The sequence below is a fragment of the Octopus bimaculoides genome, chromosome 24, assembly GCF_046866305.1.
Source record: "Octopus bimaculoides isolate indiv1 chromosome 24, ASM4686630v1, whole genome shotgun sequence".
Classification (NCBI taxonomy): Eukaryota; Metazoa; Mollusca; class Cephalopoda; order Octopoda; family Octopodidae; genus Octopus; species Octopus bimaculoides.
Window position 1 is genome coordinate 516022 of NC_142951.1, and position 18358 is coordinate 534379.

General features: G+C 36.9%; 2 protein-coding genes across 2 annotated transcripts in view; both read left to right on the forward strand.

The window, feature by feature from the left end:
• Positions 1-1794: 1794 nt before the first annotated feature.
• Positions 1795-13955, forward strand: LOC106869566 (ovomucoid). Its single transcript, XM_014915364.3, has 5 exons — positions 1795-2660; positions 10083-10194; positions 10839-11036; positions 11996-12100; positions 13849-13955. Exons 1-4 carry the CDS (start codon positions 2624-2626, stop codon positions 12060-12062), a joined length of 414 nt encoding a protein of 137 aa, XP_014770850.1. The 5' UTR covers positions 1795-2623; the 3' UTR covers positions 12063-12100; positions 13849-13955.
• Positions 13956-17874: 3919 nt separating this feature from the next.
• Positions 17875-18358, forward strand: part of LOC106869565 (kinesin-like protein KIF12) — a 35662-nt gene continuing 35178 nt past the window's right edge. The window contains exon 1 of the mRNA XM_014915363.3: positions 17875-18312. Within this exon, the coding sequence (XP_014770849.1) occupies positions 18311-18312 (2 nt within the window). The 5' untranslated portion in view covers positions 17875-18310. The remainder of the gene's footprint in view (positions 18313-18358) is intronic.

An 18358-nucleotide genomic window follows, 5' to 3' on the forward strand; every position in this document is an offset into this window, starting at 1 on the left:
TTTGTTTGTCTGTGGACAAGACATCTCAAGAACCGCTGGATGGATTCAGATGAAACTTTCAGGGATGTTTGGCCTTGTGACTGGCATGAACTGATCAGATTTGGGGATTGATCTGGCACCAGACAAGGATTCTGGATTATTTTTCCAGTTTTTTTACTAATTTTTGAGAGTGGCCAGGTTCATTTTTATGCTTCTCGTTTGTGAGAGCAGTCGAGTTTATTTCAGATGAAGTGAAAAGAGTGCGACAAATAGAGATGAGGATTGGGGTAGACAGTGAATACCTGGTTCTTTGGGGAGGGGAGGAGAGAAATGAAGGAAACAACAGGTGAGGGAGGAGGAGGTGATAGAGACAGTAACAGGGAGACAATGCCTCCAATGGAGTGACATAAAAGGTTTCATTTACAGCACCTGAGTCACTTTCTAACATACAAACATATAATTTGTAATAATGAAATCAAACCAAATAATATTTTGAAAGTATTTAATAGGTTTATATAATTTATGTCCATATAAATTACATCGTGTTACAAAATTTTCATTTTTTTTGTTTGTCTTTGGTCAGGAAGTGTTATTTTCTATTTGCACCTTTCTAGAAATCAAAAGAAAGGACCGTTATCCCTTTCACATTTTACTTTTCTGACCTGGACATCAATGTTTTGAAACTGACCGATATTCCCCATTACATTTCAAACAGATTCAGCACTGAGTTGCTGAAGCAGAAATATCATTATAGCAAATCTTCTGCTCAATAGCACGGATTTGCTTGAGCTTAATCACTTGAGAATGTCCCTTGGTGGCTGACGATATGTGCATCTCTGACCTGAGCATCATAGCCATGTGTTGAGAGGGATTCTTTGGGGTTTGAATAAATATAACAAAAGCAAAGTTCAAAGGAAATATTAGCCATTTTACATACTTTCTAGGAGTAAGTAAACAGGAAACAACAGTTGCTACTCAAGGATAAAAATTGTTTTACACAGTGTTGTGAATTATTTGGGGCTACAACAATAAGTCAATACAGTGTGGAGAATTAATGACAAGTGTCAATTTTTAACACATGATACAAAACACTAATAGGTGTGATTTCAGTTTGTAGCAAGTCTTCCACAACAAATCTTTATGTTTCAAGAACTGTGAATCTCATCAGTTGCTAAAAAAAAAAAAACAATAAGATAAAATCCTTCTTTGACTAGGAACCTTTTTCTCCCAAAGTATTTTTTTTTTTTTTTAGCCAAAAACCCCCGTTTTCGGATACGGAGATTCCGGAAAATTGCCAAAACTCGGCATTTTGAAATTCCACCCCGCCCCACCAATTTCTTAATTTTTCACTTTTTACCCTAACCCTAACTGTAATACAAAAATTTTTGTAAATTTTTTTCAGAATCATAATCTCCGTATTTTTCTGCATATTAAAAAAAAAAAAATTCTGCAAAAAGTTTTAAATGAAGAAATTAGGAGGAGGGGTAATTTCAAAATGCCGGCTTTTGCCAATTTTCTCAAAATGCCAATTTTTTCAAAATGCCGGTTTTTGCCAATTTTTATGCAGATTCGTATTCTAGGTCGCCGGAAACGGAGGTTTGTGTTGAAAAAAAGAGGTGTTGGGGGTGTGTACAAAAGGAAGTCTTGCCCAGTTTTGTGGCTTCCTTACAGTATTCTGAACCAATACTGCTTCTCTTACTAATAATGTCTATTTAATGTCTTAGCAAGAATTAAAAAATAAAAAATGTCGGAAAACAATTATATTATACTCTAAAGCATTAAGATGAAAGCATGACCATGTTCCCGACATGGCGACATATCCGATGAGAAAATAAAATACAGTGCAAGTTGCTTATTGCAATCGCTTTGGCTGAGCCTCTTCGATGATAATAACCAACTGATAACATTAAGCAAAAGATGTAACTTTAATATTGTGACTTCCACATTTTGATACTGAATCCAGAACATTGTCTGCGATTATAATAAACGGTTTTCGTTGTACTTCAATGGTACAGTCCATATAATTCGAAATATGTCTTGTAAGTGGTATAAAATTTCCCCATTGTGAGCAATAAAATCACTGTAGAACTGACATTTATTTTGATGAGTTGCAGTGAGAAACCAGAAAACGACAGAACAACGATGGGACACGATTCTCATCCATGGAACACGTTTCTCTTTGAAGCGCTTTCAACTGCTGAAAACCCGGAGAAGCTCGCTGCTGATTGGTGGCAATTTTGGCAGAATCGTTTGCGCGTTTGGTATTTGTTTCGGCTTTTACGTTCTCAGTTCAAATCCAGTTGAGGTCATTTTTGCTTTTCATCCTTCCGAGGTTGATAAAATACGATATTAGTCGAGAACTGGGATCGATGTGATCGACTGTTCCTTGCCTCCAAATTTGAGGCCTCATCTCTATGCAAAAACATCAACTTTCAAATATTTAAGTCATGAATTGTTTATAAATAACATCCATAGACACACATACATATTATCGACACCACACACACACACACACACAATCAGACGTACATCGATATATACAGACGGAGTCTCTTTTCAGTCAGGAACAAACGATAGGACAATTCTTTGGGAGATAGATACGCCATAAAAAGATTTCAATGCGGTAATAGTTCTTCGTTGAACAATGAAAGTTTCCGTTATTTTTACCTTTCTCTTTACAAGTAAGTAAATCAAAGACTTCCATTTGCTTGTTTGAAAATGTCGTTAGGAAAGAACAACATCGACGGTCATCTAACGTAACAAACATTTCTGTCACGTTTTATATGTCTCTACTTTTATTTCTCTCTTACTCTTATATGTCTCTACTTTTATTTCTCTCTTGCTTTTATATGTCTCTACTTTTATTTTCCTGTTTTGTTTATTTTTCAATGAAATATTTTCCTTATAAATCGTCGGTTTGGCCCCACGGTGTTATTTTTCTACTTCTAATCGTACTTATCGACCAATTCTGTGGCCATTTTGATATTAGGTTCGTGTCTCTTTTTTGAGGCCAAAAAACATTGAATATCGTCAAAACAAATCTTTTCAAAGAAACATAATTAATTGAAACTTAGTTTTTCTCCTAATTCCTTTCTTTTTATAAACATTTCTTTCCTTAACTGAAATGCTACGAGATAATAAATAGATTGGTTATCTTTCGACTTTAATGTACAAGAACCTCAAGAACGGATGACACATTTTGTTACGTTCGAATTGAAGAAAACAAAAAACTAATAAACTTTTCATATGAAATGTGCTTTTAATAATTAAATAACAATCAATGAGAAATCCCTGAATTAATAAAAAATATGTGTCCACTTCTGGACCCGAATGATCGAAAATATGATTTTCGTACTGAATTAACATTCATTGGAATTTCAGGCGATCTGACGGTAGAATAGCTAGAAACCGAAAGATCACCTTCAGGTGATCTTTTCAGAAGTAGAAACATCTTCCAATTAATAATTTCTACTTTGACGTGTTCCCCCCTTTTTTTTTTCTTTTTTCTTTTTTCTTTTTAGGTTTAGTAAACAATATTAAAAGATTGTAATGTGTTATAATGTCAGTCGTGTCATAAACGGGATTACACATCAATATATTAGAATGTCGTTCGTAAGAAATAAAAGGATGAAAAATATTTATTTTACATTGTCGGAAAAATATCTTCTTTTGTTTTGTTTTTTTTGTCTAAATATTAGTTGTTTATTTTACTTGACCCTTGTTTAGTAAAATCAAGAAGGAATTGTCTTGTCGAAAGACAGCGATATTTGAAGATGGTTTCAGTTCTCAGCTGCAGATCTTTGTTAAAAAACAGGAATCTCAAAAACATCTCAATTTCTCCTGACCTATAAACAAGGGAAAAGAAAATAATATCGAGTTTAAGTTTTAGAACGATGTTATTTATTGTTTCAAAGAATGGCATTAAAGAAATTTGCTCCCCCCTATTCTATAGAAATCGTTAAATTATCTCGTTTATAATTCCATTCATACCTAAGATGCATTACTGACATATAAAGCAATTAAGTCCTTCAATAGTAATTTGTTTTTATTGATCCGAGGTGGAAGAACGACATAATTGACGCTGCTAAGATTTGAACTCAGAACTTAAAGGATCGTAAATACATTTATTTACGGTCCTTTAAGTTGGGCAATGCAATCTGTCTAATGCTCTAATGACTGCGGCGCAATGGTTATATTCTACAAGATCCCTGTATTTTAATTATTGTATGATTATATCTGCATTTCTAAGGCGACGAGTTGGCAGAATCGTTTGTGGTATTTCGTCTGCTGCTCCGTTCTGAGTTCAAATTTCGCCGAGGTCGATTAAATAAGTACCAGTTACGCATTGGTGGTAATCGACTTGCCCCCTCCCCGCAAATTTCAGGCCTTGTGCCTATAATAGAAAGAATTATATCTCCATCTTTAATTCCTACACCAAACAGGTACCTACGTCGATGGCCATTTTGATAGAGAATGGCCGAGGCGCCTCTCTCATCTCTAATAATGTTTGTCTGCTAGAAACTTTTCTGTCATTTGACAAGTTTGATTCTTTAACCAGTCAGCCAGAAAAACTGTGGACTTGAAACACTGCTGGAGGGAATTCGTTGCCAACCACCCAGTCACAAGATCGGTTGTATTGGCTTACATAATCCTAGTAGAACCTAATTTGTTATAATGTACTCGCTGTAGAATGGTTGCATTATGGCTAATAATAATGATGCTAACATACTGTTATGCATATATGAAGCTGAACACAAAAAACTCCTCCTCTTTTATCATTCTCCCTAAGTAAAACTCTCACCATCTCTAAAGGCAACCACTGAACTATAAAGCCTGATACTTCAACCACTTAATCTGAAGATATGATATTGAAAGTATAAGACAAAGATAAGACAAGAGAGAGAGAGGGAGAGAATTTATAAACCATTTTGTTCAACCTGGAGCTGATACATGGTTACTCAGCTTCCATAAAATAACAGCTAAATCTCTCTTAAATAAAGGCTATATTGAACCATATAATTCCCAATATACAAACAATGGGATTATCGTTGTTACAACTAATCTTAGAATATATAACAACAAAATTTACAAAGAACCTGTTTGTTTGATCTTGCAGTTAGATTCTCATCAAATCACAACCCGCTGGCTTAAATTAGGAAATGACACACTGAAAAAGGAAAACGTAATCCTGTATATAAAACAGCTGTATACCCCTATGTATTTCTGAGTATACATCTGTGTGCGTGTGTGTATATGTTATGATTGTTGTTGTATTTTACCAGGGCCCACTTTGATAACTCATCTTCATCATCTTTGTCTCTTTTTCCAGCTTCACTCCAATTACTGCCACCCACTCTTGTATAATGCAAGTAGCCATAGATCACCTTTATGGCAACAAACCTGTTCTGGCCCTTTCTTTCTTACTTCTACATCTTGTCTCCAAGCATAAAGCTGCCTCCCTCTCTACTGTAATCTCTCGCTCAGGTAAAGGGATCTTTGTTTTGTGAGTTACATGGCAGCATATGTATTTCACTCTGTTCACTGGTTGGTATCAAGCAGGTCATTCAACCACAGACACTGGAGCACAATGCAGTCCACCAATCCATTAGGTCTCAGTCAAACTGTCCAACCTGTGCCATAATGGAAAACGGATGTTAAAAAAAAAATGATGATGATGAAATTGAGGATGTTACAGTTTGCACTGCCGCACGTTCCCTTCATCAGCCGTTGACTGGAGATCATGGTAATTTTGGCACCTATCAAACAGTATTACTACCATTAATGATGCCAAGCAGCATAATATGACTGACTTCTTTTGGCTCACACTAGCACACATCTCTCATCCATAAAGCCACCACCTCAAGCTCGGTACAGCTATATTTTCTCCAGCCATGCACCAACTATTTTATATCTCTACTCATTAAAAATTTGTCTTTCACCTTCAGGCATTGGTCTTTCTCTTACATATCTCTGCCATACCCATATTGAACCATTTCCTGCTTCCCTCTCCCAATTCAGCAATCTCTGTTCTATTATCCTTTCTATACCCAATGTTCCAGCAATGTTGAATCTAGCAACAAGTTCACAGCATCACATCTCTACTACAAACACCATACATTGTCATCTTCATGTCTCATGCAGTTCTCAAGGTTTTTCTTTCCACTCTTTTTTTGCCTTCTAATGCCAAGGGGTCAGGCTGTTGCTTCCTTATTGCAATAAATCTTGGGAATCAGAGTACTTTCTTCAAGTTCATTACCCTCTTGTCTTTTCTCACCCTCTTTGTGCAAGCTGCAACACTATGTTGGTCTTCATTGATGCTCCTACATTATTGTTTCAGTGCATTAGCAACAATACTAAGGACTTCGTTACTCCAGCAGACCTACTCTGCAAGGGAGGAGTATGGCCTATTCTATTGCCAGAACATCATGCTCCAGAAACACATTACACTTTAACCAGAACGACAATCTGTTATGCCATTCTAGCTTCACCACCTAATATTGGTCAGAGATGGGAGTATATCACATTCCAGGAATGACAACCTGATTGGTTCCATTTGCCACAATATTCTCCCATTCTTCACTTCTCTCCCTCTCATACTGCTCATGCATATCAGCTACTCTACACTACTGCTTTAGTTGCAAGATTCCTCCTTGACAACATGTCAGATTTCTTTGGTCGTGATATCTTACCTGCTTTTGTTATTCTAGAGGTTATCTAGTGGCTCTCTGCCTCTCTCCTTCACTCCTGCCTACGTGGTGGTGTTCTGCATTGCATATTTCACAACTTTCAATTCTACTTTGGCCTCTACCACCCCCACACACCCTTTCCCATGCTTCCTGTTGATGCTATCAGCTTGGCTGCTGGACCTCGTAGCATCAACTAGCAACTTTACTCCTTTAAACTCCTCCACCAATGGTACTAAAGGCAGCTAGAATTTTGCAGTAGCACTCTAACAGCCCAACTTTTGTAAAGCCTGGTGGGAGACCAAGCCATTCTTGTTGGAACTTGCTTGTAACAGTTTACAATTCTCTCTGCATTTCTTAACAGTATTTCATTCACTTGAAGAGCTTTTATGTGCTTTAACAAAAGGTCATGTTGGTAACATTACAAGTAAACTTCTCTGCCCAATTGTTGCAGAGCTGTGGCCATGCTGGAGCCCCACCGTTGGAAAAAAAAAAAAGAAAACTATTGTAAATGTGTATGTTTGTGTCTCCTTGTCTTGACATTGCATAATTGTAAATGAATGTCATTCATTTCTAATATTCTGTAAATGCATGTCTAGCCATGATTTGGTCATCATCTGTAGTGGATGGGCTGCCTGATCACTCTTTATCAATAAGGCTAGAATCTCCAGCTCAGAACCTTGCGAACCACTTCCGTAGAGTTCTTTCAGATAAAGAAACATCACCGTAAACTGCGCATATTTCTATGGTTGCTTGTGAGGCATTTTTCCCTTTACAGAAAAAGAAAAGCATCAAGTGCCAAAAATGAACTTTCTTATCTTCCATTTTAAAGGGTTACAGAATTAATACAGGTTATAGGAACATAAACTTTCTTCCACGAAAAGATAGCTTAAACTGTGCTCTAAATGGAGGTGTAGTCAAATCCTATTTTATGGACTCAACCATGTTCTAAAATAAGTTGAAAGGTAAACTACTATAAATCAGCACAAACTTTCCGGACAACCCAGTACTTTGCTTGGAAGCAGGTGCAGGTTGGTGACAGGAAGAGCATCCAGCCATAGAAAAATCTACCCTCCCATAAACTAAATCTGACCCATTTAAGCATGGAAAAATAGATGTTAACTGATAATTATGTTGTCCATTTATAGAAGGATGTCTCTTTGACACATGTTGAGAATGTCTCTTGCAGCTGTTGTCTGCTATTTATTGTGGTTTCTGGCTCTCTGGTGATTGATAGAAAAAATGTCAGCTGCTGAACTAAGATTCAAAACTTGGCAACCTTTTGAGCCGATGAAGGAATACAGTTATTCAACCTGCTAGAAACAGCAGCTAAATCTCCTTCAAAGACCAGCTAAGTATTCTTTACAAAGAATACAATGGATATTGTAGTTCAGGATACACTACTGTTAAAAACAAGATGAGAAGGCCACAGCACAGAGCGAAGACCTAAAATAAAACAACAAATTGAAAACTAGAGAGGTTTAAAATAATATATTTGAACCTGTTCTTTTAACTGAATAACAGCTGTTATCTAAAATATGATAAACACTTTAATACCAGCTGGATTCTACTAAAACAAGCAGTGGACATTTTTAACATTTTGAAGAGAATCTGTTATTGTAAGAACAAAATGGCCAAGTAGATAAATGAAACTATTTACTTGTCAATAATTCTTCTCTTTCTGTCTTTTTTTCACTTTACCTTTTATATATTTACTCAACTTTGCATTTCTTATTCTACCTAACTGTAACTATAAACATAATTAAGGGATCAGCAACAGTTGCTTCACCACATACCGAAGTTCAGAAATAGCAGCTAAAGTGCTAAAACTCCAACAGATAGCAATTTATTAATAAATTAATAATCCTTTACCCTTTTATTTGTTATAACTGTAACTATAAATGGATCATCCTTCATCTTTTACTTGTTTCAGTCATTGGGCTGAGGCCATGCTGGAGCACTGCCTTGAAGAGTTTGGTTGAACAAATTCATCCCAGGAAGTTTAATTTTTTTTTTTTACTTATTCTGTCAGTCTCTTTTGCTGAATTGCTAGGTTATGGGGATGTAAACAAACCAACACCAGTGGTCAAGACATGGGAGGAAAGGTGACAGTCAAACATGCATGTATGGGTGATATGGGCTTCCTCACAGTTTCCATCTACTAAATTTACTCAAGGCATTGGTTGGCCCAGGGTTATAATAGAAGATACTTGGCCAGGGTGCAGTGGGATTGAATCCAAAACTATGTGGTTGCAAAGCAAGCTTCTTAACCCCACAGCCATGGAAAAGAATTCAGAAATGACAGACTTGCATCCCAACAATTCAAATTTGCCATTAGAGAAAGGAACATCAAGTACTTAAACTCGGCCTTCTGGCTTCTTGCTGTTCAAAAACGGATTCATTAAATTATTTTTCTTCTTTTAATATATATATAATATCATCATCATCATCATCGTTTAATGTCCACTTTCCATGCTGACATGGGTTGGACGGTTTGACTGAGGACTGGCAAGCCAGGAGGCTGCACCAGGCTCCAATCTGATCTAGCAAAGTTTCTACAGCTGGATGCCCTTCCTAACACCAACCACTCCAAGAGTGTAGTGGGTGCTTTTTATATGCCACTGGCACAGGAGCCAGTCAGGCGACACTGGCAATGACCACACTCAAATGGTGCTTTTTACATGCCACTGGCATGGGAGCCAGTCAGGCAGCACTGGCAACGACCATGCTCAAATGGTGCTTTTTACGTACTACCAGCACGGGAGCCAGTCAGTGGGTACTGGCATTGGCCACGACAATGATTTCACTTGACTCAACAGGTCTTCTCAAGCACAGCATATTACCCAATGATTGAAGGGTGCTTTTAATGGGCTGGTTATATGACACTGGCATAGGCCACAGCTACAGCCTCACTTGGCTTGCCGGATCTTCTCAAGCACAGCATATCTCCATATATATATATATATATATATATATATATATATATATATATATATATGTATGTATGTGTGTGTGCAAATATGACTATCTTGGCTAGAAAATCTTGCTTTGCAATCACATGGCTTCCTGTTCAGTCCCACTGCACAACACCTTCAGCAAGTGTCTTCTACTATAGCTTCAAACTAGTCAATGCCTTGTAAGTGAATTTGGTAGATGGAAGCTCATTGTGTGTGTCTTTATTTTTGTTCCCCACCATTGCTTGACAGGTTCTGGTTTGTTTATGTCCCCATAACTTGGCAGTTCAGCAAAATAAGACCAACAGAATAAATACCAGACTTTAAAAAATAAGTACTAGGGATCAATTTGTTTGACTAAATCCTTTAAGGTGGTGCTCCAGCATGGCCACATTCCACTGACTGAAAGAAGTAAAAGATAAAAGATTAAAAAAGATAAAAGACCTATTTTCCTGTTTCTTTGCAGCTGTGTACGCCTCTCCCTGGTTTCAATCCTGTTCCTACCTTCGAGACTTAGACTGCACCAATGCCGCATTGGCAGTGATATGTGGAACCAATCATGTGACCTACAATTCAAAGTTGGTATCATCCATTTGCTGGATACTAGGTTGGCAAAAAGTCATTGTGAGTGGATGGCTAGCTGGTCAAAGGATGAATGAACGGGTAGATTGATGGAGGGATAAATTGATTGATGATGATTATGCTGATCTTCTTGTGATTGTTGCCAGAAAGAGATTGGGTCCAACTAGTTTTGAGCTATAAATTCAATGGGATTGATAAGCCATTAATGTCAAGTTCAATAATTGACTCCCTTCCAATCTAAACAACAAAGTGTGTCTGTGTTTATTTGAAGAAAAACTATGTTTAAAAGAATGAGACTCATGTTTGTGACTTGACCCCTGAAACCTGTGCTATTGTGACCCCCACCAAAGGGTTTGTCTGTCCTTTTGTCTTTGTTCTCCTGTCTTCTAAATCTTATATTTATTTGGCTTTGCTCATTTATCAATCTCTCCCCCACCCCCTACACCCTTTCTTACATCACCAGCACATTTACTTCTCTGAACTTTGATTAATTATTCTTACACATTGTTTTATTTTCTTTTATCTATTAAACAAATTGCTTAAAAAGAAAAAAAAAAAAACTCCCAAACACCTGTCTCTTTTAAATTTTTTTTTACACATTTCTTTCATGTCTGTTAAACAATCATGGTTGTGTTTGCAGCTGCGAATTTGCTAAAGCCCACTGCAGAGACAGGACATTATATGTAAAGCATCGAGGTGAATGTACAGGCAAACCAGAGCTGAATATTAATCCACACAAGATTGCTTTTGAAGTGTTTTGCCAGGCTTTCTTGACAGAGAGTTGTGGCAATGAAGAAGAAATCGTCTGCAGTTCAGATCTGAAAACCTATCGCAACCTGTAAGCTGTTTCCCTTGTCGGGATTCTTTGTGTTTTATTAAATGGTTTGAGGCAAAGATACATCTTCACTTCTCTCTCCAACTTATAACAATTCTGTCTTTCTTACCTTTTGCTTGTTTTAATCATTGACTGTGGCCATGCTGGGGCACCACCTCGAAGGATTTCTAGTCAGACAAATTGCTCCCAGTATTTATATTTTTTAAGTCTGCTATTTATTCTGTTGGTATCTTTTGCTGAACTGCTAAGTTACAGGCATATAAACAAACCAACACAGGTCATCAAGCTGGGGTGGGGGCGGAACAACTACAAAGACACATGTAAATTTGACAGACTTCTACACAGTTTCCATCTACTAGATTCACTCATAAAGCATTGGTTAACTTGGGGCTAAGTACAAGACACTTGTCCAAGGTGTTGTTGCACTGTAGGACTGAACCCAAAACCACAGGGCTGCAAAGTGAGTTTCTTAACCACACAGCCAGTCCTGCATCTATATATTTGCACAGCCCCCCCCCCCCCCCCATCCTCTACCCTCTGCTTGCAGGTTTCGGTTATGGAGTCTTCTTTTTTCTTCTGGAAACTTCATCTGCTAGTCATCTACAAATGTAATCATAAATTACTCAATTAGTGTCCATTAAGTGTAACAGAAGCAGTAGTAGTGTAGGAGACGGGGTGGGTGGGCATGTACTGTGACAGCACATTGCTGCATCCCTCATTTGTTGGTGACTCCCTACTATCCCTGGTGAATGACACCTTTGTACCACTCGGGTGACGACCTTCCAACCCATGAGTCTGTTTGGGCAGTTATTGATGGTGAGGGTTTTTTACCAAGTCAGAGTGCAAATCCTACCTCAAACACTTTTAGTTGCCTTTTACAACATGCAGAGAAAATGGGTTTTTTGCATCACACATACAATACCCAACATAAACTATTTAGCACTTTCCTATCTTGCTTACAGGTGTGAATTTGAAAAATCTAAATGTCTAAATCGTCTACTGAAGCTACATCATATTGGGCATTGTTAGGGTGATGGAAGTGAGATGCCATCTGGCTGTCATTAAAGGTAAGGACAATTATCTACTAAGATAATGTTTCTTTCATATTTTGGAGTTATATGCTGATTGAACAAATCATCATCATCATTTTAATGTCCACTTTTCCATGATTGCATAGGTCAGACAGTCTGTTGAGGTTGATTTTTCTATGGTCAGATACTCTTTCTGTTGCCAACCTTCACCTGTTTCCAAGCAACATCATATCTCCCTATGACCAGACATGTTTACAGCAGAATATTGGAAATGAATGACGCTGCTGGTATGACAGTGACTCTCATTTACAACTGTCGTGTGTTATCAAAATGGGGAGACAGGTACACATGCACTCCTCATTATCATCATTTAACATCTGTTTCCATATAAGTCAACAGAACTTCTTTATGGTCAGAAACAGCAGCTAAATCACAGAGACAGACACATTGAATGATTTAATTCCAAGTGAAGTACTCCATGCTTGATAAAGATGAGACAGTCATGGCTGGATTGCCTTTGGTCATTAGTTACGTAATCAGGGCTTAGCAACTTTTCTACATACCATGTATTTTGAAATCTCAATCTTCTGCAGTGAAGTCATCTACTTCTCCCTCAGAAGTACAGGTTACCCCTGGCCAATGGCTGCTTATGTCTATTTAATTTCTCACTCCACTAAGTCACTACACACATATCACTTCTCTTATTCTGAGCACAAATATATTAGCATATCATTAATATATTAGCATATTATTAATATGTTAGTAGCATTTGAATGAAAATGGTAAAATTAAAAAAACTGCTTTGGAATTTTCTCCTCCTTGCCTAATGCATTAACATAAACCATTTACAATGACTGCACCAATTCTGCAGTCCCCTGTCTAAAATAGCCACATTTTATGTCTTGATGCCAGTATCAAATGGACTGGTTTTCAATAATTATTCCAATAGACTCGTAACGGCTGGATATGTTGCCCCATCTAACAGGAACCCCGTCAATTAAGGGTATGGAAGATGGTGACGGATGTCTTTTTGCATTTTGTGGAAAGGCATGGCAGTTAGGGCATAAATACTATGACAGACGTCTGTATGAGTGCATATAAATGTGTGTGTGTGCATAGATAGATAAACAGACAAGTGTGTGTAGGCAGACAGGTATGTATACACATGTATGCATGTCCACACACACATATCTTTGAACTATTTTGAATAGATATGTGTGTTGGAGAGAAAGAAAGATGGTGTGTTTTTTGTATATGTGTATATGAGTGTGTGTGTGTGTATATATATATATATATATATATATATATATATACATGTGTGTGTATATATATATATATATATATATATATATATATACATGTGTGTATATATATATACATGTATATATGTATAAAGATTTACATGTGTATATATATATACATGTATATATGTATAAAGATTTACATGTGTATATATATATATATGTATATGTATATATATATATATATATATATATATATATAGTTGAAATTTATAGAAAGACAAAGATAGGTGTATGAACAACAAGCAGGAGTATTAGTTTGACGGTGTGGAAAGTGTGAAAGTCTTTTATGTTTCGAGTCTATGCTCTGCAACAGAAAGGAATATTGGGAAATAAACTGAGAATAAAAAAAACTTGTGGAATTACCGATCACTTGTATATATATGTCTGTGTGTCTTTAAGATAGCATGTTTACTCTAGTGTATAGATAGATGTATATGTTTTAACGTGTTTATTTTTGTTTCTCTCCTCTTGTTTTAATAGATTTACAACCAAGACTTCTGACATGAAATATCTCTTCGCATTCAAAATTGAACATTTATTTTTTAAAAAATTTCTTTGAAATAAAAGAATAAAAAAAAGGGGGGAAATTGGTGTTTCTGATTCATTTAGATAACTTTGCTGTCTCTCTTTCATTTTGTCTTTTCTTTCTTTTGCTAGCCTAGTTTGACTACCAAATTGAGGGCAAGAGAGAGACATGTTCATCCATTCAATAGCAATGGTAAATCATTCAGCATCATCACCATCTTCATATTGTCTTCATCATCATTTTTTACATCCACTCATCAGTGTTTGCATGCTTTGGGTGAGTCCTTTCCATTTTATTGCATTCTTGTGTATGAGATGTTTTTGGTACAGCTGCCTGTTTGGTATTGTTGATTTGACCTCAGACATTTTAATGTTTTTATTGTTCCCTCCTTTCCCTGCCCCTCTTCCTCCTCATCTCCCTCTCTGTCTTTCTCTAATATTAATATGTGTGAGCATTTACCTACGTTTATATGTTTGTACCACAGATTATGGGAAACCTGCCAACAAATATGAGGCAGACAGGCTTACTTTTTTGCTCAAGATTATTCTCACATTCATCTCATAATAAAGAAGAGAGTCCATCGTTAGTGCCTCCACTCGGTGGCACACATCCAGGCTGCATCTCATCTAAGCTGATTGTTTTTCTAATCAGTTGCCCTAAACTATTTCTGTTTCTTTCATAATTTGGTCCACACACACACACAAAGTGGCATGCAGTGAGATTGAACCTGAATCCACAAGGTTGGGAAACGAGCTTCTTGACAACACAACCATGCATGCAATTGTGTGTGTGTGTGTGAAAGCACATTTGGCAAAAGAATAGGGATGAATGTAACAACACCTAGACGCTGTATCTCGGTCAAATCCATTTCCATGCTTTGCGGTGGGGCCAAACAGTCTGGGTTGAAGGCTTCTTTGGCCTGTTCCCAAACATGAACTCATCACAAAGTGGGGAAAAAGGGTGAATGATGATTAATCAAAGAAGCTGACCTTGTTTCATTGAGCCATTGATCACTTCTGATTGTCTAGACCCCATTTTTTCCACTTATCAATGTTGATGAGGAATATATTTTCTGATATTGTGTATTTAGGACTTCATGATCCAATGTGCCTTGTGTATGATTTGAGGGAGAATTTATTCCTATTTCTAGCAGGCTGAGTCACTACTTAGAGTTCCCTCTTTGGTTCATCTTAAATATCTGCACCCATTGTTGTTTAGCCCCTAGGCAACCTTGGCTGAGCCAACCTGTGCTCTGATCATCTTGTTTATATATTTTCCAGGCTGTGTGGTTAAGAAATTTGCCTCCCAACTATGTGATGTGGAGTTCAATCCCACTACATGGCACCTTCTATTGCCCTGGGCTAAGCAAACCTTTGTGAGTGGATTCAGCTGAGAAAAACTGAAGAAGCCCCTCTGCAGGTGTTTCAGTGTGTCCTTATCTTGACATTGCACAATAGTTGTACACAAGTATGACCATCGTCCACCCAGTGTCCTCAATTTCCAGTGTTCTGTGAGAACACATTTGGCCATTGGGAAATACTAACTTTGCTTGGAAACAGGTAAGGGTTGGTGACAGAAAGAGCATCCAGCCATAGAAAATTTTCCTCAACAAATACCATCTGACCCATGCAAGAATGGGAAACTGGACAATAAAAGGACAACGGTGACTACATAATCCACTATATCTTTAGAGACACTGGGGTGTGATTTGAGGGCGATTTAGCTGCTATGTTCAGGATGATAGTGTTTAAGGTTTGTTAGTTTTTTTGTTGATATCCCAGTCATTGGATATATTAGGAAAGGAAGGAGGAAAACAAGATGTTGTTACCATTGGTAGTAAAACTACCAATGGTCTTGTTCTTGTTGATGATGCTTGCTCTCTCTCTCTCTCTCTCTCTCTCATTGCTCTTTCTCATTCTTTTGCCCCTCTCCCCCTCTCTCTCTCTTATCCAGTCTCAAGTAATCCTAGCAACTACATTGAGCTGTAAGTTTACCTTGGTATACATTTAACTTTGAAGCTCTTACTGGTGGGCTTACTTAAACAAGCATGCACTTATTTATATATATATATATATATATATATATATATATATATATATATATACATACCTACATATATTTGTATGTATGTACATGAATATATGTTTATATGTATGCATTTATACACACACATACACAAATCTTTGTATGGACATGTATGCAAGTATACACGTGTATATATGTATGTATGTTTGTTTACATATAGATGTGTGTGTGTGTGTGTATATATATATGTGTTTGTGTGTATGTATGTCTATTGTACATACAGTTATGCTGAGAATTCCAGATATACACTCAACATATATAAACACACCAGCCATATTCTTTAGTGTAGACTCACTGGTTGGACATAGAAACAGGAAATGCGCACGCACACACATATACACACACACACACACACACACATTTCGACAATGTATGAGTGTTTAATTGCTAATTGGTTGAAGTTAATCTTAGCTCTACAGCCACTGTGCTCACCACCACCACCAACAACAGCACCACCGCCACCATCACTGCTCCTCTCTACCTTGGACCTAGTGTGTCATAAACTTGAGTTGACACCTGGTTTCTTTAAGCCTCAATGTTTCTGTATATAAGCACTGTGTGTGTGTGTGTGTTGTTTGCATGTGAGGTGTGAGTGCTCATTTTGGGCCTATCATCAACACCTTTACCTCTGGCTGCTATTCTATGTTGCTAATTTTACCTCCCTGCTCAACTGCACTGATTTTTCTGGCTGCCCAATGTTTTTGGTGAACCCTAAAAGAGAGAGAGCAGATATTTATTGTTCAACAGGAACCTGCCAAAATAATGGCCCTTTCACTAACATGTCGGTGTCTCCTTTAAAATAAATATGTAAATAAAATGTTCATTCGTTCATCACTAGATACATAATTACATACATACGTGCATATAAGCACATTAATTGCAGTGCAGGTGTACATATAATCACATTGCATATGAACACCTTAGATGCAATTATAGGTATATTTATACACACAGGTGTCTACGCTTGAGTACCTACCACTGTATGTATGTGTACTTATAAGCATAGATATATACAGACATATATACACATATGTTACGCTCTTTAACAGGTTTAAGCCAATGGACTGTGGTCTGTCATGATGGATCACCACTGGGCTTCACTGCTGCTGCTTTTATTGATCCACATTTATTGACTTGCTAAGTTATGTTTTTCCAACACAGCACTGGTTCTACACCAGTAAACATAAAACACACACATGGACATCACATACGCATACATATATACACATGTGTACATATAAGAATATTATAGTCTTTCTGTGCAGTTTCAGTCTAACAAATTCCACTTTTGAGGTGTCATAAACACTCAAATGCCACATAAACACACACACACACATGCATGCATGCACATATATACATTATATACAAATATATATTCTTTCACTTGTTCAAGTCATTAGACTGCGGCCATGCTGGAGCACCACCTTAAGGGGTTTTAGTTGAACAAATTGATACCAGGACTTATTCTTTGTTAGCCTAATACTTATTCTGTCAGTTACTTTTGCCAAACTGCTAAGTTACAGGGACATAACACACCTACATTGCTTGTCAAGCGAGGATGCTAATGACAAACACAGATACAAACACACAAATATATATATACACATATATATAAAGATATATATATATACACACATACATACATACATTACATATATATATATATATATATATATATATATATATATATATATATATCTGCGATTTATATAACCAATTTACCTCTGTAAACTTGGATGCATTCTCCCTCCCCCTTTCTGTCTCCTTTTCCTCCCCCCCCCTCTCTCTCTCTCATACACACATACGTATTTTTATTATTGCCATTAAATTAAGCTGCTTATATTATCTCTAAATACTCTGATATCACAAAGAAGTGTGGTGGTGGTGGTAGGTGGGGGCGAAACAGTCTCAAAGGAATCAGAAGAATGTTGAAGCTTCACAGCAAGGAATCTGGTTGTCAGCTTTGAAAATACAAATCCATACAATTCTATTTAAGCTTATACCCTAAATACACATACACACACATATACAATATATACATATACCTACACATAAGCCTTAAATCTATGCAAGAAGTATTTCAACATCTATTACATACATTCTACATTCACATTCTACATTCACATAAACTGCTTAAGACTGCAATTCCTCAAGTTTCCACCATTTCTTGTAACATGGAAGTCTCCCAGAGCATTAACATGTGAGAAATTCTTCAGCGGTGATGATGGTAGGAATATTTTTTTTTCCCCTTTGTGCTTCCATACCGTCCAATGTTCACTGTCTGCACACAAGAAATTAAGGACTTAAGGAGTAACCAGTGAAATCTTCATAATGTAAGTAGGATATTTCTTGTGAGTTTTCTTTTGTTCATAAACCTTT

Bases quoted from the DNA above. Each gene is read 5' to 3' on its own strand.
- LOC106869566 (XM_014915364.3), top strand. From the start codon at position 2,624: ATGAAAGTTTCCGTTATTTTTACCTTTCTCTTTACAA. The intron at 10,195-10,838 runs GTTGGTATCATC...TTGTGTTTGCAG, and splicing joins CATGTGACCTACAATTCAAA to CTGCGAATTTGCTAAAGCCC. The intron at 11,037-11,995 runs GTAAGCTGTTTC...TCTTGCTTACAG, and splicing joins CTGAAAACCTATCGCAACCT to GTGTGAATTTGAAAAATCTA.